The 15546-nt window shown below is 44.0% G+C and overlaps 1 protein-coding gene across 4 annotated transcripts in view; it reads left to right on the top strand.

The window, feature by feature from the left end:
- Window positions 1-15546, top strand: part of btbd7 (BTB (POZ) domain containing 7) — a 94235-nt gene that overhangs the window by 65901 nt on the left and 12788 nt on the right. For all 4 annotated transcript variants that reach the window (XM_072492513.1, XM_072492485.1, XM_072492493.1 and 1 more), the window contains 3 exons: window positions 5985-6171; window positions 7199-7377; window positions 7756-8142. In XM_072492513.1, the coding sequence (XP_072348614.1) occupies window positions 5985-6171; window positions 7199-7377; window positions 7756-8142 (753 nt within the window). The remainder of the gene's footprint in view (window positions 1-5984; window positions 6172-7198; window positions 7378-7755; window positions 8143-15546) is intronic.

The raw sequence follows: 15546 nt of genomic DNA, 5'->3' as shown, positions 1-15546 counted from the left end.
TAAAGGACTGAGTCAATATGTAAATCAAATAATGAATTACAAGTATTTCATGGTAACCTTTTTCAGTTTGGCACAAATGTTAATTAATATTTTGGTATTCTGTGTCCATCATATTTGAACTCTTAAATTCCACCTTGTCAGTTGGTCTTTTCTTTGCACACTTGTTCCATTCAGTTGGCTCCTTTAGTCTGCAGGTTGTGTTTGCCTCCATTCATTGCATCCAATTTAATGTCAATAAGAAGCTGCAAACCATGGGGAGACAGTGGGATAGTGGTAATGCCTCTGGACTAGTAATCCAGAGGGCCAGGTTAATGCTCTGGGGACATGGATTCAAATCCCAACATGAATTTAAATTCAATTAACAAGATACGGTCATAACAATATGGATTGAAAGCTAGTATCATCAGTTATTGTAACATCCCATCTGGTTCACTGGTGTCCTTTAGAGAAGAAAATGTGCCGTCAATACCTGGTCTGGCCATACCATTTACGGTAGCGAAGGATAGGTTTAGGTATTTGGGGATTCGGGTAGTGAGGGAATGGATGGGGCTCCACAAGTGGAACTTAACGAAGCTGGTGGAGGAGGCTAGGGAGGATCTTAAGAGGTGGGATACACTGCACTTAACGTTGGCGGGGAGAGTCCAAGTGGTGAAAATGAATATTCTGCCGAGGGTCTTGTTTATCTTTCAAGCTCTCCCGATCTTTATATCAAAGGCCTTTCTTCGGAAAGTGGACACAATCATTTCTGACTTTGTATGGGCGGGGAAGGTGCCGAGGGTGGGGAGGACCCTACTACAGAGAAGCAAGGGGGGTTGGCGTTGCCGTACTTGCTTCATTATTATTGGGTGGCGAATGTGGACAAGGTGCGGCGGTGGTGGGAATGAGAAAAGGGGTACAGTGGGGTTGGATGGAGGAGGAATCTTGTAAGGGGTCTAGCTTGAGGGCTATGGTAACGGCAGCGTTGCCGAAGGCTCCGAGTAGGTACTCGAGGAGCCCAGTGGTGCAGTCCACATTGAAGATATGGACTCGGTTGAGGAGGCATTTTGGGTGGAAGGGATGTCGGTGCTAATGCCACTGTGCGAGAATCATGAGTTTGAGCCGGGGGCGTGGATCATGTATACAGGAGGTGGAGGGAAGTGCGGCTGGTCAAGGTGAGGGATCTGTATTTGGAGGAAGGGTTCGCCAGTCTGGAGGAGCTAAGGGAGAGGTTAGAGCTGCCGCGAAGGGGAGAGAGTTCGGGTATCTGCAGGTTAGGGACTTTGCACGAAAGGTCTGGTTCCCTAGGTTGCCGGGATACACCCTGCTGGAGCAACTGCTGCTGCCGGGTGTGAAAGGGGACGGAAGAATATATACAAGTGGCTGGGGGAGCAGGGAGGCGAGTGGGTGGTGCAGATCAAAGAGAAATGCGAAGCGGAGTTGGGAGGGGAGATCAATTGGGGAGCATGGAGTGAGCACAGCGTAGGGTAAACGGGACCTGTGCAAGGATGAGCCTGATACAGTTTAAGGTGGTGCACAGGGTGCATACGATGGGCGAAAATGAGTGGGTTCTTTCAGGGGGTAGCAGATGAGTGTGAGAGGTGTGGGCGGGGGGCAGCGAATCACGCGCACATGTTTGAGTGTTGCGAAAAATTGGGAAGATTCTGGGTGGGAGTGTTCGCAGTCTTAGCCAGGATCGTGGAGGAGGAGGTGGATCCAGACCGTTTGATGATGATATTTGGGGTCTCCGAGAAGCTGGAGAGGAGGAAGGCCGATTGTACAACGGCAAATTTTGCTGGAGTGGCGGTCGGCATCGCCACCGGGGGTAGCAGCATTGTTGGGTGACCCATACGACTTCCTGCGATTAGAAAAGATAAAGTATGAGTTAAGGAGCTCTTCAGGGGTTTTGAGGAAAGGTGGGTGGATGTTTGTGACCGTGTTTGAGGGGCTGTTCGTCGCGCGGGGGGGGGGTGAAAAATAGGAAAATTCTGTACAGACTGTGTAGTAGATTGTAGGGAAGCATGTTTCCCGGGGTGTTTGTTCGCTGTAACTTGTTTTGATACATGTTTACATACATAAATACATAGAAGATAGGAGGAGGCCTTTTGGCCCTTCGAGTCTGCTCCGCCATTCATCACCATCATGGCTGATCATCGAACTCAATAGCTTAATCCTGCTTTCTCCCCATAGCCTTTGATCCCGTTCTCCCATTCTCCCCAGTGCTAAATCCAGCCGCCTCTTGAATACATTCAAAGTTTGGCATCAACTACTTCCTGTGGTAATGAATTCCACAGGCTCACCACTCTTTGTATGAGAAATGTCTCCTTATATCTGTCCGAAATGGTTTACCCTGAATCGTCAGACTGTGACCCCTGGTTCTGGATGCAACCATCATTGGTAACATCTTCCCTGCATTTACCCTGTCTAGTCCCATTAAAATTTTATAAGTCTATGCGATCCCCCCATATTCTTCTGAACTTCAGTGAGAACAATCCCAACCTAGTCAATCTCTCCTCGGATGACAGTCCCGCCATCCCTGGAATCAGTCTGGTAAACCTTTGCTGCACTCCCTCTAGAGCAAGAACATCCTTCCTCAGAGTAGACCAAAACTGCACACAATACTCCAGGTATGGCCTCACCAAGGCCCTGTATAATTGCAGCAACCTATCCCTGCTTCTGTACTCGAAGTCTCTCGCAATGAAGGCCAACATACCATTAGCCTTCTTTAACGCCTGTTGCACCTGCATGCTTACGTTCAACGACTGGTGCACAAGGACACCCAGGTCCTGCTACACACTCCCCTCTCCCAATTTATAACCATTCAGGTAGTAATCTGCCTTCCTGTTTTTGCTTCCAAAGTGAATAAGCTCGTACTTATCCAAATTATACTGCATCTGCCATTGATTTGCCCACTCGCCCAACCTGTCAAGATCATGCTGCAGCATCCCTGCATCCTCGTCACAATTCACCCTCCCACCTAACTTGGTATCATCTGCAAACTGAAATGTTACATTTTGTTCCATCACCCAAATCATTAATACATATTGTGGATAGCTGGGGTCCCAGCACCGATCCCTGTGGTACCCCACTAGTTTCTGCCTGCCAATTTGAAAAGGACCCATTAATCCCTACTCTTTGTTTCCTCTCTGCCAACCAGTTTTTTATCCACCTCAATACATTTCCCCCAATCCCATGCGCTTTAATTTTACACAATAATCTCTTATGCGGGACTTTGTCAAACGCCTTCTGAAAGTCCAAATATATCACATCGACTGTCTCCCCATTGTCAACTGTACGGTTACATCTTCAAAGAATTCCAACAGATTTGTCAAGCATGATTTTCCCTTCATAAATCCATGCTGACTCTGACTGATCCTGCCATTGCTTTCTATATCTTCCACTATAAAGTCTTTGATAATGGATTCAAGCATTTTCCCCACTACCGATGTTAGGCTTACTGGACTATAATTCCTTGCTTTCTCTCTACTTCCCTTTTTGAATATCAGAGTGACGTGAGCTACACTCCAATCTGCAGAGACAGTTCTAGAGTCTTTTATGTTCCCTGCAAGTTTCCTTTCGTACTGTACTTTCCCCTTCTTAATCAATCCCTTTGTCCTTCTTTGATGAATTCTAAACTGCTCCCAATCCTCAGACCTATTATTTTTCTTGGCCAATCTATATGCTTCTTCCTTGGATCGGATACTATTTCTAATTTCCTTTGTAAGCCATGGTGTAGAGATCTACCATACGGATCTAGTGGCACTTGCGAGCACTAAAACTCAGTAGAAATTTGAGTGAACACTTCTCGGATGCAAATAAGAATTGTTTTATTTGTCTCTATCGATTACAATTGAGAATCATTTAAAGTCTTATTCTCTAATAAGTCCAGCTAGCAAAGGACTCAAGAGAAGCAATCTTGTAGACAATTTAACTTTCAAATAGTACAGAAATGATTTTCTTGCTTACGGCAAACAGCTTGCAATAACTTCAAAAGTCAAAGTCAGAAAGTGAAATATGAAAAACAGGGAGACAGCGAATAGTTAAGTTCAAGTACAGATTGATTCATGAATAAAAAATGGCTGTACGATCTACCATGGTTATACTAAATCACATCAGTCTTTAGCCATCTAGCTATACCCCGATGTAATCCTAATTGGTTTGGGTTAACATCAAATAAGTTTGATTCGATGTTTTAGCTGTCTGTCATTTAATATGCAACATTAACTAAATGTATTCTTGTATGAGCTATGGAATGCGATTCGGCTTCCTTATCGCATACAGCTTGAACCAGTTTCTTGCTGACTTGCTTGTTAGGACAATGGTCTCTATGCTGTTGCCATGGAGCTTGCCTTGTCATTGGGTTACTTTATCTTGTTAGCTGCATAGGAATGTCGTTTTTAATCTATAATGCTGTGTTCTGTTGAAGCTATGTTTTGAAATGACCTGAGGTTATGAGTGAATTTTAAAATGGTATTTAATAGACTTGGGGCATATTTGCCAATAGCTATCTTTTAACTATCACTTTTGCCTGTTAGATGTATTAGAAAACAGCGGGCTTCTACACATGGATTGGCCCTCTTACCCCCTTTGCTTTTCTGCCAGACAGGAATGAACAGTTGCTGTAGTTCCCCCATGCGTTCCTTGAATGTTTGCCATTGTCTATCCACTGTCATCCCTTTAAGTAACTCTATAAATTAAGGCAATCTATCAAGGCCAACACGCCTCATCTCTTCATAGGTCCCTTTATTCAGATTCAGCACCCTAGTCTCCGAAACATCTACTTTGCTCTCCACCTTGATAAAAAATTCTGGTCGCTCATCCCCAAGGAGTCTCGTACAGCCCGATTGGCAACAATTCCCTTCTCATTACACAGTACCCAGTCTAAGATGGCCTGTTCTCTAGTTGATTCCTCCACATATTGGTCAAGAAAACCATCCCGTATACATTCCAGGAAATCCTCCTCTACGGCATTGTGGCTAATTTAATTTGCCCAATCTGTGTGAAGATTAAAATCACCCATGATCACCGATACTCCCTTATTACATGCATCTCTAATTTTGTTTGTAATAAAATATTTTTTTTTAAAAAAAATACCTGGTCTGCCCTACATGTGACCCCAGACCAACACAGTCTTGTTCCCCTTGAACTGGGGGAAGTTCAGAGATGAGCATATCCCTTCCCACATCCCCTGCCAGCAATGCTCGCATCCTAGGAAAGAATAAAGAAAGAAAAACACTTGATTTTTCTTTTGGCACAGTTCCACATTTTTTATTATGCAGTTGTGTAATTTAGAACATTGTTCATACTTCTGGAGTGGACAAGGTTTGGTTTGCGTTGACACGGTAATATGAGTGAGACCTTGTGTAGGCAGGAAAGAAAGTGGGGTTGAGGCTACAGTCAGATCAGCCACTATTATTAAGTGCTGGAGCAGGCTTCATGGGTTGAATGGCCTACCCCTGCTCCTTAATGTATATGGCTCTGAATTACTGTGACTTGGAATGATGGCATGTAGATTTGAGTTGCTAATTCTCCACATCCAACCTGTTTGTCCTCCGTATGCAAAATAATTCAGTTCGAGAGGAAATCGTAATAGTCAGCGGTGTGCTGTTGTACCCTCTGGTACTATTGGTAGCAACTGCCTGTTCCCCAGAGATCAGAAATGGTATATGGCAGGAGTGGGCTTGGAGTTGTATAAGTAATAGAATGTTGCTCATCTCCCAAACAGTCTTTAGTTGATGAGTTATTGAGATTAATAATTTTGCTATAAAGTAGGGTTAACAATAGACTTACCTGAAGATAAATAATGCCTTTATGGCATTTGAATTGCTCATGGTTGCATTAAATTACCAGGCTGCAACCTATAGTGGAAAGATTTCAAAATTAATTAACAATAATTTCATTTTTACATATTTTGCAGTTTATTTCAATAAATGCACTTTTATTTATCCATTAAGTTGTACAATTGCTGTCCTTGTGTGATGATTTATTATATGAATTTTTGTTCGTAGACTGTTTTGGATGAGATGATGGTAGAGCAGACTGACCTTGTACGATTGCGCATGGTTCGCATGTCCAATGTACCAGACACACTCTACATGGTGAACAGTGCAGTACCACAGTGTTGTCATTTAATGAGTCACCAGCCGATAGGTACACCGTCCAATCCTCCTTCAATCATTGCCAATGAAATACCTGGTGAGTGTGTGCATGTTTTGTGGTTTAATTGCAGTTCATTTTGATAACCAGGGCCAAAATTAGCTTTTCCTTCTCTCCTGCCATTCCTACCGTGACCAAATCACTTGTGTGATGATGCAGCAGTTGAGAATTCTGAAATGTTAACAACCAGTTGCTTCAGCATGTGATTATCACTGCCTTGTTATTTCGTGCATAAAGAGCTTTATCAGATACTTAACATGACTGTAGCTTAAATGAGGATGCATTTAAGGTAAAATCTTTAGCTTGTGTTAGTCCAATAGATTATAACTGATGTACTTGCTGTGTTGGTTTGAAGCTAGGAGGACCAAGTCATTATCTTTTGCTTTCATTATTTATTTTGCTCAGATGATAAAAGTTTTAAGTTTGTTTATTAACTTGCCTGAGAAGTGATTCAAGTAAGCTGGCTTTTTCCCCCCTCTGTATAACAGGCACAGATATCCAGTTTGGATCACAGGGCTTCACCTGAGTCCTGCTACCGTACAAGTGAATTTAAAGCTCTGGGAATCAAATCTCAAAAGGGAGAAACCGATGTTATCGAACCACTGAAGATATTGATAACAGATCTAAATTTAAAAAATAAAAAAATTAAGATTACTCAATTCATTTTTTCCAATGAAGGGGCAATTAAGCGTAGCCAATCCACCTACCCTGCACATCTTTGGGTTGTGGGGCGAAACCCACGCAAACAAACTCCATATGGACAGTGGCCCAGAGCCTGGGACCTCGGTGCCGTGAGGCAGCTGTGCTAACCACTGTGTCACTGTGCTGCCCCAGATCTAAGTTTTTTAACAGTTGTGTAACCTCTCGATACACGCACTGCAGAGTTTATACATAAATAGTGACCGCTTTTGGGTGAGGCATATTGCCCTACATTAGAACCTGGAGGCAAAACAAATTCCTGCTTCTCTTTATCTGCCCTCCCCCCCCCCCCCCCCCCAACTCCTCTGAAATGGTTATAATACAGGACTTCATGCAAAGTATATTCTAAATAAGCATTATTTTACAGTCCCCCCGTTGAATATGGTCAAAGATATGATCCGGCGTCTGCAGGAACTTAGACACACTGATCAGGTCCAACGTGCGTATGCTTTGAACTGTGGAGAAGGAGCAACCGTAAGCTACGAAATTCAGATTCGGGTGTTGAGGGAATTTAACCTGCCCGATGCTGCTGTTGAGCTACTTCAGGTATGCGAAATGTGACTGATGGTATAAAATAGTATAATTGGCTAATCTAAAACTTAAATATAGAATGTTACGTTCTAAAATTGTTCAAATTAATTCTCAGAAAACAGTGTCATGCATTATTATATTACTGGCCAAAGCAGTTTGCTGCAAAATATACCGTTAATCAAGATTTCCAAAATTATTTTCAAATTGTTTGTGCTGCAATGAACATGATTCATCTGCATATTATAAATTTGTCTTCCTGGTAGCACCCCATAGAGCAAGTCCTTTTTTATTTTTTTTATTAAAAAGTTTTTGTATTTCTGAAAGAAACGTTAATATGTGTAGTGTGTTCACAGCAGGATAGGCCTGTTAATGAATTGCTTTTGTTCCCCATAGAATCCTCATAAATTCTTTCCTCATGAGCGATTTGGTGATGAAAGTCCAGTGCTGGCTCTTCGACAGCATGGCCACTACAGAATGAACAGCTCACCAGATGGAGAATATGGTGATATTGACCCTTGTGCAGCATTCCACCCAGCTTTACCACCACCCCCACCACCATACCACCCTCCTGCTCCACCGGCTCGTGAAAAGCACAAAGCAGACTGGAGGCAGCGGCTGCCTGGTCAATTGTCGTCCCGCTCCCTGTCATATCCTTGTAACCGCTCTTTGCTTTATCCTGCGCTAGTTTCCAGGCCTGTTTATCCATCTGGTGGTAAAGTAATGATGCCTCCTGATTGCACCAATTCTGCCAGATTGGTCCGGATGACACCAGAACTAGGGGTAAGCTTTGACTTCCAAATATTGCATCCGTAACAATGTTTTTTTTAAAAAAAAAAAAGTATCTGTCTTTCCTTACTGTTTTTGGCCTTTAATTATTTTAGAATCTAAAATGGAGAACTTTGAGTTATTGACGAGCATCAATGAATCAAATAGCAAGTGGCTGGTGTAGTTAGGACTGGACTCTGGAGCTTGTGGATTTCTAACTATGTTGATCTCCTATTTTCTTTCTCTGTCAGTCTGGCCTCAATAAAAGTTGAGACGGATTCGCACGTAAACAGAAGTTATTTATTTAGCTTGCAAGCTTAATCATCTTACAGAATGTAACAGGACGTCCTGCCTCTTACACTCCAGAAAACGACTGAACTACCAGACAAAGGGATCTCTGCAAAATCAGTTCAAATGGTATCAAGTTTCACATACTCGACGGACATAGGTCAGCCTAGGTCCCTCCTGACCTGTTCGATCTATTCTGATTGGCTCACTTCCAATCCCTTTCTCTGGCCCCTATCAATGAAGCATCACCCTCATAGACACACCTCTTCCTGCTTTTTCCATGCGGTCTCAAATTCCTTTGTCCCTAACTGCAAAAATCAAAGTGGCTTATTTCTACATTACATTAACTAGTAACTCTAAAGTAACTATTTTATATCACATTCGTCATTCCCTCCTTTTATCATTCCATGATAACCGAACTATCCAATCTATAGCTACGGTTCCTCATCTAAAAAGATTCGTCGCTGCATTTCCAATTCCTGTCTTAGCCCCCCTTCATCTGCTTCACCCTCATGGATTTTAACAGTTAAATTTTTTTGGCCGGTGATTGGGGTGGTGATCTGATCCAGTGCACCCCGCATTCTACCCATCACACATTTAAGGATGGCCAGGCCCACAAAGATGCAGCCGATAGCTACCACTAGATACATGGCCATATTTATCAACCAGTCCTTCCATCCTCCAAATCCCCAGTTACCCCAAGAGCCAGGATCCTGCATCCCGTCCAAGTGATCCCGTATGCGATCCATAAATTTAGTGATGTTAGCGGTCAAGTCTTGAACACCCATAATACACTTGCCCTGTACTATGGCGCATACCCCACCCTCACGGGCCAGAAGATAGTCAAGAGCATACCGGTTCTGCATTGCAAACAACCGTAGCTGAGACAACTCCTTAGTTATTGCCCCGAGGGCTCCCAAGGTTTCATTTCCCAAAAGGGTAAGGCCGCAAATAAAATAATTCCGATCACTAACAGCCAAGGAACCCCCCACACCTCCCAGTGTCAATACGCTCAGAATGCCCCACCCGGCTGAGTGGCCCCGGTTGGGTGCAAGAACCTGAGGTTTTTTCCAGTTCTCGCAAAATTCAGCAGAGACTGCCCGGCGTGCTAACTGATTATGCAGGTTCCACGCCGAAGGGCAGGGGACTGTGGTAGGGACTAGAGTCCCTATAGCAATTCGGCGGGGAAATGGGGTGACAAAACGTTGGTCGCCGTACCATTAAATAAAAAGTAGTATCCTTGTTCCGTGTGGAGACTAGCATCACAATCAGTATATCGGTTGCGTAAGGACCTCCCAGTAGCCCAGTTTATCCAATTTTGAAATGCCCATTCGGGCCGCCCAGCAATGCGGAAAGCCCTATTCCCGACAGTGATATGAGAGACATTCGCCCAGCCACAAAGGAGCTGGAGGCCAGCGTTCAATGGAACGCAAGTGGTGCTATAACAAACGCATTGGCCAGACGCCTGGGTGATATGACACCTCCTGTCCGTACAGGTGGGAAACAGACATGTTATATTTGTGTCCACCTCTACCAGCAAACAGCCATATCCTTCACTGCTGAAGCAATTCTCGTACGACCGGGAATCCCTATTGGGAGTGAAGTGGCTAGGTATGTACGCCCTCCACCGTCGCAGCTTATCGTACTGTGAGTGGGGATTACCCCGAGGAAGGGGAAGGCAAATAGCCGGTGGTGCTGAATCCGGATCGTAAGGAAGAGTGACTTGCTCGGGCAATGGCTCAGAACGCTGACAATGAACCACCGTTTGGGGAGTGCCCCAAAGCGGTGAAACAGAAAATAACCTAGACACCGCTGCGGGGTTTGGGTAGCAGACAACCCGTCCCTGGCCATACAGACGGTGGTAAATCTGGTAGAAGAGATTCATACTACCCGGGTTTTCCTCAGTTTGGCCTTTAATTAACTTAAGTGCATCTCCCGGTAACCTACGTTCTAGCTGTACTTCCCTTCTCACACGCCCCGTCCTCTCTCTAGTCCCTTTCTCTTTCTCATGGTCTCTTCCTACACTCTTCTGACAGCTTGATGTTACCTTTATTGTACCACTTTTAACACATCCAAAATCAAATTTACATGTATTCCAAAAACAAGGCAATGTCCATAGAATGTTCCCTTCCCATCGCCGGGACCGGTGCAGCTGCTTCATGACTCCCGCATTCTCCTTAACTTTGATGACCTTCCATGAGTCGATACCATGTCCTCGTATATGGGGGCAGTGAAGAACATCACCTGTGCATAGGTGATGTATCCTTGTAGATTGGTTGGGGCTACACAGATACATAATATTCCCCTTTTCCATGTCCATCGCCAATAACACGCCAAGCGAAGTGAGGCCAAATATCAGACAGACGATGCGTAGCCACTCCATCATGCTCCACACCTGTAAAATAGCACTGGAGAAGGGAGGCAGGTTAGTATCCGACCTTTTACAGTAGTGGAGATGGACTCAATGTACAGTGATGTAGGTGGACCCAAGCACTTCGCCCCTCCACTTTAACTGCTGTGGGGGTGGTAAGGAGAACTTGGAAGGGCCCGTCCCATCGTGGCTCTGACCCCTTCCTAGTCCAATTTTTTGACCATTACATAACTACCGGGCTGGACTGAAAGTGAGCTAGGTACTGGGGCAATGGCTGGTGAGCCGCGCGGACCTGGCCATGGAGTTCCTTGAGCACTTGCGTAAGGGCCAGAACATAGGTGGTCATTTCTTCAGTCATCTGATGAAACTGAAGCAGTCTGGGAACCTGCAGGCTCCAGGGAGTTCTAAGAGGCCTGCCATAAAGAATCTCGGCGGGAGAAAGCCGGACCGGTCCCGCAGGTGTAACCCGCAGCTGGAAGAGGGCAACGGGGAGCAACTTAAGCCATGTCAGTCCCGTGTCTGCTCTTAATTTAGCCAATTTAGTTTTGAGGGTCTGATTGTGTCTCTCAACCACCCCGGCTGCCTGCGGTCTGTAAGCACAGTGTAACTGCTGGCGTATGCCCAACTGGGAGCAAAACTCCTTGTTAATTTGTCCAATAAAATGAGGCCCATTATCAGAACTTAACTGAGCTGGTATACCGTACCGGGGAATGATTTCCCTCATCAAGACTTTAACCACAGTAGAAGCTTTACTATAGATAGTCGGATACGCCTCAACCCATCTGCTGAACACATCCACAATGACCAAAACATATTTATAACATTGACACCTTTCCAACTCAATGTAATCCATTTGGAGCGTCTCAAAGGGACCACTGGGCAACGGGGTTTGCCCCTTCCCACAAGGGATACCTTTTCCGGTGTTATATTGCTGACAAATCAAACACCGATTACTGATACTTTGGGCCAACCCCTGCATTTGAGGGTGCCACCAAGTGTCCAGCAACAAATCACTAGTCCCCCGAGCCCCACAATGAGTTGCAAAGTGTACACATTCGATGACCCATAAAGCCAGCACATCAGACATACAAGTCTGATGTGCAGGCGTGGTCCATAAAGAGGAAACAGAATCATATGTACAACCTAACCGTTTCCACATTTGTTTATCACTCTCAGGAGCGTCCTCCTGTAACCTTATGACGTCTTGGATGGTTGGCATTGGCTTGTCAGAAGCAGACACATTCATAGTAGATCGTTTAGTCTGACTTAACATTTTAGGCACCATCACTTGCTGAATTTGCGCGGCTGTGCGCGCTGCACGATCTGCTCGTTCATTACCAACGTCAACTGGGGTTGTACCATTCGTGTGGGCAGCGCATTTAATAACGGAAATCTGCGCTGGCAGAAGGAGGGCCTGCAGTAGGTCATTAACTAAACCCCGGTGGGATATTTGACCACACATAATCATGTCAGGTTGTTCTGACGAAATGTCACTCAAATCGCCCCTTATTGTGGTAGTTTCCTGAATCAAGGCTAAACAGTCGTGGCCAGGTGCGTCTTCATGGACAGGGGGACCACTAAGAAAACAGGCTGGATTGATAGTGGTACAGTATTTAAATGTCAGACGTGGATTGTTCAAAAGGTATATCTCATACCTATTCTGACGAGCTGCGGTAAGATGCTGACCATTCGCCCCATATCCCTGGCATGGTACTGGTCATGGACCTGACGTGTAATATGAGGGCTTACCGAAGCTGACTGTGGCCATAAATGTGGTGATATTGTAACAAAATCGGCTGTACCTTCTAACATCAGGCTGTACCTTCTTTTCCCGTGACTGTGGCTGTAACCTTGACTGGCCATTCGGTCTCAAGTAATGGCCAGTATTTGTCCTCCAACTCCCTGTTTCGTCCAGTTCTGTCATAGGCCAGGGTAACGTGATGCAGTGATAGTGGCTGTTCAATGTCTAACGTCCACCACTGGGGGGTGATAGAAATATAGCACTGTTGTCTCATCCTCCTCTTCGCTGATCCACCCACCCAAAGTCACTATATTGGAGCTCCTGCTGGTAAACTACCATTTCTGCCGCTTGTTGGGATCGCAGATCATCCTTTTTCATTACATACTCAGTCTTAACCTTTGTAACTGAGCCTCCTTCTTGGCCTACACCCTCCTTCCAGTAAAATCTGACTGCCCTTGCCATCTGGGAAGGGTCGTTCTCTGTCCAATTCATGTTATTACATTTCACAGCAGTAACCACAGAAGGTGGTAGGCAATGCATTAACATAGCACAGTATTGAGGGGAATTCTGACCATTTTGATACAGCAAATCGCCTGACTGCCCCCGGTAGATTTCATTAAAACGCCCCAGACATTCCTATGGCTAATCAATCTTCCTAGGTTTTAGGTCTAAGATAACAGAAAGATTTATGGGCCTTTGAAATGTGCTATTCAACGCATTCAAGATCTGTGTCCTTCTTTTCTCTATTTGCTCTCTTTTTTTTTTTAAAACTTAAAAATGTTTGAAAATTCAAATTGAATTACTGCAACTTGCAAGCTTAGCTCTGATCTCAACTCAGAACTAAATTTACAATTTGCTTAACACAAACTTGTATAACATTTACAACTTAATTATTTCTTTATCTTAACAATTTTTCTTTTAACAAGTTTTTTTTCTTTTACATACACATAAGTATTAGCAAAATCAACTATAATTTCCAGATTTACACTTTTTAAAATGGTGTCCATGATCTTCTTTAAGTTTCTATTAATCTCCAGATAAAATGAGTTAAACCTTATTTCAAGTAAGTAAAACTTAAGATTCTGGCAATTTCAATCAATTGCTTTCGAAAATAATAACTTTTATCAAAGAGGTGGAGAAACCCACTGGTTTCCTTTAATTAATTCAAAACGTAACTTTGCTGGTGTTCACTGACTCAAAGGAAAGGTATCCGATTACACTGCAGACTGTTATCTCAAGGCCTGAGTGAGAAGCACTGTCTGTTTTCAACTCCGCCTGCTGCTGTTAACCCTTTGAGAGACTTCTGCTTCAACCTCACAATCTCAACTAGACCTCGGAACTTTACAGTCCAAGGAGACAATTTTAGCTTAATCAACTATATATTTAAAACACTCACACATAGAGTTGAACCATCTTCAGATTTAAAAACAGTTATACTGGACTGAACCCCCATTTATTTAAGTCACATCAGCCTCTGAACCCCGATAATAGACTGAACCTTTATTATTTAAAGTCACATCAGCCTCTGAACCCCAATAATAGACTGAACCTTTATTATTTAAAGTCACATCAGCCCAAAACCCTAACCCAAGCCGAAACAACAATATGAAATCCCATCAATTAAAGTGCTAATCCCCAGACTGACCTGTGATTTCGTCGAGGCGGTCTTTCTGTGCCAACCGCGAGTGACCAGACTAATCAGACGATAAGAAGAGGGGAACAATCAATGCTGGTCGTTTTCCATTTCTACATTGAGGGCCCTTTGTTCCCGTCCTCATAGAATCATAGAATTTACAGTGCAGAAGGAGGCCATTCGGCCCATCGAGTCTGCACCGGCTCTTGGAAAGAGCACCCTACCCAAGGTCAACACCGCCACCCTATCCCCATAACCCAGTAACCCCATAACCCAGTAACCCCACCCAACACTAAGAGCAATTTTGGACACTAAGGGCAATTTATCATGGCCAATCCACCTAACCTGCACATCTTTGGACTGTGGGAGGAAACCGGAGCACCCGGAGGAAACCCACGCACACACGGGGAGGATGTGCAGACTCCGCACAGACAGTGACCCAAGCTGGAATCGAACCTGGGACCCTGGAGCTGTGAAGCAATTGTGCTATCCACAAGGCTACCGTGCTGCCCTGTTCATAATCAGTCTAATTCTGATTTCGCAGTTGGAACAGGATCGCCCAGAGAAATCCCGGTTTTCAGCACCAAATGTTGATCTCCTATTTTCTTTCTCTGTCAGTCTGGCCTCAATAAAAGTTGAGACGGATTTGCACGTAAACAGAAGTTATTTATTTAGCTTGCAAGCTTAATCATCTTACAGAATGTAACAGGACGTCCTGCCTCTTACACTCCAGAAAACGACTGAACTACCAGACAAAGGGATCTCTGCAAAATCAGTTCAAATGGTATCAAGTTTCACATACTCGACGGACATAGGTCAGCCTAGGTCCCTCCTGACCTGTTCGATCTATTCTGATTGGCTCACTTCCAATCCCTTTCTCTGGCCCCTATCAATGAAGCATCACCCTCATAGACACACCTCTTCCTGCTTTTTCCATGCGGTCTCAAATTCCTTTGTCCCTAACTGCAAAAATCAAAGTGGCTTATTTCTACATTACATTAACTAGTAACTCTAAAGTAACTATTTTATATCACATTCGTCAACTAGGCAAAACTAAACATTTTAGTGTGTTTTGTAGTGTACTGGTATACTTAAATAAAATATGTTGCATTTTCCAATGCTAACTACCAAATTGTTAATTTTTCATGAATTTTTATATCAATAAATTGTGAATTCAGGGCTGATTTTGATGTCTTGGTCCTCAGTGTAGAGTGTTTCTCCATGGGAACATGCATTGCAGTCGAGCGCCAATTCTACTATTTTCTGTAAATTCAGTAATACCAAAAATATGGTTCTTTCACTTCTGCATAGACTGTTCATCCTGTGTTCCCAGGAAGTGAAACTGCCTGCCTGCTTGATCAACGTTAAAAAAAAAATAAACCTTTT

This window comes from Scyliorhinus torazame, chromosome 2 (assembly GCF_047496885.1).
Source record: "Scyliorhinus torazame isolate Kashiwa2021f chromosome 2, sScyTor2.1, whole genome shotgun sequence".
In the NCBI taxonomy this organism is placed as follows: Eukaryota; Metazoa; Chordata; class Chondrichthyes; order Carcharhiniformes; family Scyliorhinidae; genus Scyliorhinus; species Scyliorhinus torazame.
This window is presented reverse-complemented; position numbering and strand designations above follow the sequence as displayed.